This window comes from Gossypium arboreum, chromosome 9 (genome assembly GCF_025698485.1).
Source record: "Gossypium arboreum isolate Shixiya-1 chromosome 9, ASM2569848v2, whole genome shotgun sequence".
NCBI lineage: Eukaryota > Viridiplantae > Streptophyta > Magnoliopsida > Malvales > Malvaceae > Gossypium > Gossypium arboreum.
This window is the reverse complement of record NC_069078.1, coordinates 87,846,091-87,851,469: the sequence shown is the minus strand read 5'-3', so window position 1 is coordinate 87,851,469 and position 5,379 is coordinate 87,846,091. Positions and strand designations below refer to the sequence as shown.

At 32.4% G+C, this 5,379-nt stretch overlaps 2 protein-coding genes across 2 annotated transcripts; one reads left to right on the top strand and one right to left on the bottom strand.

Moving 5' to 3' along the window:
- Window positions 1–1,419: 1,419 nt before the first annotated feature.
- On the top strand, window positions 1,420–2,607 carry LOC108455764 (membrane protein PM19L). Its single transcript, XM_017754309.2, has 3 exons — window positions 1,420–1,628; window positions 1,712–1,889; window positions 2,128–2,607. Exons 1-3 carry the CDS (start codon window positions 1,502–1,504, stop codon window positions 2,360–2,362), a joined length of 540 nt encoding a protein of 179 aa, XP_017609798.1. The 5' UTR covers window positions 1,420–1,501; the 3' UTR covers window positions 2,363–2,607.
- A 747-nt stretch (window positions 2,608–3,354) lies between these two features.
- Window positions 3,355–5,076, bottom strand: LOC108454127 (ribosomal RNA-processing protein 14). Its single transcript, XM_017752459.2, has 2 exons — window positions 4,971–5,076; window positions 3,355–4,753 (listed from the first exon to the last, which is right to left on the bottom strand). Exon 2 carries the CDS (start codon window positions 4,751–4,753, stop codon window positions 3,716–3,718), a length of 1,038 nt encoding a protein of 345 aa, XP_017607948.1. The 5' UTR covers window positions 4,971–5,076; the 3' UTR covers window positions 3,355–3,715.
- Between the last annotated feature and the right edge of the window lie 303 nt (window positions 5,077–5,379).

Below are 5,379 nucleotides of genomic sequence, written 5' to 3'. Positions count from 1 at the left end.
ATTTATAAATAATTAAGTCAAGCCCATTTTAAGTCACCCATATTTTTCTTAAATAAATATACATTTATATTATTTTATTTAATATTTAATAAATTTATATATTTTTATTTATTAAAATTTTATACATATTCATTTAACTTTTTTAATGTTTACATTATAACACTACATAATTTTAATTTTTATATTTTATAAATTATATAATATACAATATTACAAACTTAAAAAAATGAATGTAATTAATCTCAAACTTGAAAGTTCAACTCTAAACCTAATCTATATTTAAATATATTTAACATTTTATTTAAATCCCCACAAATTTTGAACAATTCTTTAAACTTAAACGTATAGCACTGCCATAAACAAGACTAGATACAACCCTAAAAAAAGCCGCATAGCCTGATATTAGCAAATTATTATTGTGCCCAACATCTTTTGCACTCAATTAATCCGAATAAACGTTAAATTATTTTAAATACATTTTCAATTCATTTAATTTCAAATACCAACCAAGAAATTCAAGTCATAAGAAAATTTCAGACCGTCACTTTACACGTGTACATATCTACATTTCATAGATTATTTTAGGATAAATTCCACTTAAGGTCCCTAAATTAATTATTAATATTTTTATGTTATAATCATTCAACTTCAAAAATCATAAAATAGTCCTTAAATTATTTAAAAATTTTCATTTAAATTATTAGGTTGTTAAAATCCCTGCTACATGATATTCTTTATTTGTGATGTCTACATCAATCGAAAGCTTTCTTTTTTCTTTTCTTCTACAGTTAAATTCTTTTAATGAAACAGTTTTGAACATACGAATTTGTGAATTAAAATTCAAATAACTTTTATTTTTCTCCAACATTGATCGCTATATCAACTTGGATCTAACCTATAGTCTTTTACTTGTCAATGGATACTAATTCACCATATTAATTGTTATATTATTACTTAAATCTTACTGGCTGAACTTAAAAAAAATTTAATAACTTAATAACTTAAACAAAAATTTTCGATTAATTTAATAACTATGTTATAACTTTCTAGGATTTATTAACAAAAATATAAACTAATAATTTAATCTCATAATATAATCTACCTTATTTTTAACTCATAAATAAGGTATAGAAAACAAGAAAAAGATGGATGAATGTAATAGGTTGTATAGTATATAATAAATATTATTCTCTGCAACAGCAAACTGGATATATATCACACACCGTCTCCTCCAATATCTTAAACTTTCTAGATTTTAAATATTAAAAAACCCCATCCATTTGAACCGTAATCACCATTTTCGACAAGTGTCCTTCCACCTGTTTCCTCTTTCTCCTCATGCATAGCTTCACTGATTTACACGTATGTTTTTTTCACCTTTTTTTCACACCATTACCTTCCTCTATATTAATCTCACCATTCCCTTTACTCCATCACTTGTTCTTTTTACACAACAAAAACAGTATCTTGTCTTTACAGTTTTTTGTCTGAAAAGAAGAAAATGGCTACTGTAGGAAGAAACGCAGCAGCTCCTTTGTTGTTCCTTAACCTGATCATGTATTTCATTGTGTTGGGATTTGCTAGTTGGTGTATTAATAGGTTTATCAATGGCCAAACTGCTCATCCAAGTAAAGTTTGTTTCATTGTTTTTCGATCGAAAATGAGTCGAAAAATCGTAAAATAACGATCGTAACATTGTTATTTTTTACAGGTATGGGTGGGAATGGAGCAACAGGTTTCTTTTTAACCTTTTCAATCTTGGCTGCTGTGGTGGGTATAGTATCAAAATTTGCAGGTGGTCATCATATTAGGTCATGGAGAAGTGATAGTTTGGCTGCAGCTGGTTCTTCTGCACTTATTGCTTGGGCTCTAACTGCATTAGCCTTTGGGTGAACCTTTTGATTCTCATTTTATTTTCTATTCGATGCATTTTCTGAATAAAGCAACCGTTTTACTTCAGATTAAAGATCAAACTCACCTTTTTATTAAAAATTTTATCCAATTTATTGTCATTTTTTGGTTTAAATAATTTTTTTAACAAAAATGTGTTCTTAGATTAACGTGTAATTTGACATAAGGGATTTATGGTACTTTTACTGACTAGGGAGATATAACATATGTTTGCAGGTTTGCTTGTAAGCATATAAATATAGGAGGATGGAGAGGATGGAGGTTGAGGATACTTGAAGCATTCATAATAATCCTTACATTCACTCAACTTTTGTATGTGTTGTTGATCCATGCCGGTGTGTTCAGCAGTCGGTACGGACCAGGGTATCGAGATTCCGACTATGGGATGCATGCACCGGGGGATGAACCAGGGCACAAGACCGGCACTGCTGTAACTGGATCTAGGGTCTGAAAGGGACTGTAGTTTAAAACTAGCTAAAATATGTAATTTGGTTTTGTTGTTTGATAGCGAGTAATAATCAGCTCGTTCCTTTTTCTAAATTTAGATAATGTAAGTATAGTTGGGGGTGATCTTTTCATCTTCCTTTGATGTATGTGAAGATGATACAGGGATTTGCAGCTTATCTGGTTTGTAATGTTTCTGGTCTTTTCTAATGGAACATTTTCTGTGGCTTTTGTTTTCGTTTTCTAACAAAATGATTCTTTTTAATAGTATGATATTTAGAAGCAGAGGGACTAATTGGATCGCTTAGTAAAATCGAGACTAGTGATATTCAACTAAACTTTGGGAGTTAACTTGATCCGGACTTATTGCTAAACAAGCCAAACGATTAAACATCACCTCTTTAAATATGGAAAGATGAATGAATAAATTGGACCAAGCCATGTGCAGTGAGCAATAAGCACTTTTAAGGTGCTTCACTAAGCTTGTCAGAGAGATTTTCATCAACTAATTGGACTAAATTTTCAAAAAGGTAAACTATAAATGATGTCATCCATAATAAACGACTAAATGCCTCAAAAACAACAAAGAGAACAAGCCAAGCTAACCAACACAACATGCCATAAATGACATTTTTTCTTTTCCAAGATTTATGGACACTAATGAAAAGTGAGTATCATAGTATTCTTTCATTGATCCAATCTTACCTATTTTCTTTGTGAAGTTTCTATACTAAAATTCATCCAACCATATTGGATTAAAATATGGTGAAATTCAAATTGGATACTCATAAAGACCCAGTGCCGGTCAATCTTGCCACATTTTGTTGAATCCATGACTAAAACAACCCAAATTATTGGTTATTTGTTAGGTACTATAATAATAAGTTATGTCAGGAGCTATTAAATTGAGAAGCTCAGTATAATGACATTCGGTCCTTATAGTAGATGTCAAATTGCATTTATCATTAGTCCCCATTCGTTGGAACAAAAACAAAATAATTTTTGTTAAATTTTCTATTCACTTCTACCATTAAGAACCTGTCTTTGTACATCAACAAATGTACATCAACAAAAGTTACACTACTAAGTCAGACGCTTCCATGGTATTTTTACCATTGAAGCTCATAGGAGACAACTTTCAATAGGGCCATAAAACAAAGAGAATCAAACATTTTTCCCGTATATTAACTCAAATTCAGTTTGTGAACAACATTCAACCATTTTCTCTAGGTGGAAAAAGAAAACAGAAGGGAAAGCAATTGTAAGAACGGCATTCCTAACATGTAATCTTACCATCAGAAAAGGAACAGATTAGTTAAAGCCACAGGCTATGCAGAAAATTGAAAGAAAAAAAGGAACCTTAACTTGACCCTTCATTAATAAAACCCTCTTTGCGACCTTCAAACCCAGGTCGCAACAGCTTCTTCTCCCTCTTCGCAATGCGTCGCATCTTCTTCTGGTGAATCTTGTCCGCTATATTCTCCGATCTCTTCTGTTGTTTCTCCACTTTCAACTTCTGGGTTGTTTCAACTCTCTCGTTCCACTTCTCAGCATTCTTCTTATGCCTCTTTTTCTCCTTCTGTATACTTTGTTTCAACAATTTTGGATCATCGTGAACCTTAATCCCGGCAGCTCTATCCATTGCTGCCTTCCATGAATGCTTCTTCGCGATAACCTCACCTTTCTCGGGATCTTTCTTAGCTGCTTCTAATTTCATTGCATTTTCAAGCTCCTTTAACTTTGAAAGTTTTCTCTTCTTCTTCCCATGTTTATCTTCGTCCCCAAGTTTAACACGACTAAAAGTAAGTTCCTTTGCAGCCTCTTCAACATCCTTCTCTACATTATCCTTTTCGTTAGCCGTTGTATCAACTTTCTTTTCTTCAGCTCCGTTATCCCTCTTTCGCTTCTTACCCTTCTTATCATTCCTCTCATTCTTCTTCTTCTCTGAACCCGAACTATTTCTACCACCCCGAAGCTCTTCGATTTTCTTACGAAGCCTTTCCCTAAGTTCTTCATAAGTCACCGACCGTTCATCATCTACATCGGGCATTATAGGTCTAACCTCGACTTCTTCCTCTTCAGCATCACTATCTTTACCCGATTTCTCCTTCTCTATATTCTCTTTCAACAAATCGAGAGTTGTTTTTGATGATTTCTCAGGATCTAACCTATCTCTCCTAGCTTTCTTAATGTTTTCTCTAGATTGTTTTTTAGCAGAAGCCTTTTCGGCCTTGCTGAGACCCTGAAACCAAGGTTTATCCTTTTCATCAGGTAAATAAAACCTAGCAGGGATTAACTCAACCAATTTGTCAAAGAACAAAGCATTTTCATGAATCAATGACTTCAAATCAATTGATGATTCGGTCTCATTTAAAGTTCTTTCCTTTTTCTTCACCATCTGCATAAAAATTAAAAAAGAAAAGATTTTGTTTTAAAACATGAAAAATTAAGGGTTCCAAACAACGGCGGCATAGCGACTTCGCGGCGCCGTTCGCCACCGATAAAGACCATAAATTTCACATCAAAATAGCAGCGAATCGCGACCACAAATAGCACAAAATCATACGAATCAAGAAACTAACCTTCAAATTAAGTTTAGGGTTCCAAGATTTTACCTTATTTAATCGCCTGGTCTGTCGAAAAAACTTGAAGACGAGAGAAGGCTTGTTTGGCGGCGGGATGTGCGAAAGAGAGTTGGGGAAATTTTAAAGGTGAAAATCCTAGAAAACCTTTCAGATATACAATTTTAGGGTTAATTGCAACATACTCCCTTAAACTATAGCTCAATTCTAAAATGATCTTTTAAAGTTTACAACGTTATAATTAAGTCCTAAAATTGTATTATTATTCCAATTAAGGCTTTTCATTAGTCATTTTATTCACTTTTCTATTATATGTCAGTTTATGACACTTCTATCATTTGGAAGTGAAGGTGTAACGGATTGGGTTGAGGTTTTTTCATACCATTCTTAGGCTCGAATTTAATTTATTTAAACGATTTATTTTATTATTTAAAAATAAAAA

Excerpts from the sequence above, each read along its gene's own strand:
- LOC108454127 (XM_017752459.2), bottom strand. The coding sequence starts at position 4,753 with ATGGTGAAGAAAAAGGAAAGAACTTTAAATGAGACCGAATCATCAATT.
- LOC108455764 (XM_017754309.2), top strand. The coding sequence starts at position 1,502 with ATGGCTACTGTAGGAAGAAACGCAGCAGCTCCTTTGTTGTTCCTTAAC. Across the intron at positions 1,629-1,711 it reads TGGCCAAACTGCTCATCCAA|GTATGGGTGGGAATGGAGCA; the intron begins GTAAAGTTTGTT and ends TATTTTTTACAG. Across the intron at positions 1,890-2,127 it reads CTAACTGCATTAGCCTTTGG|GTTTGCTTGTAAGCATATAA; the intron begins GTGAACCTTTTG and ends ATATGTTTGCAG.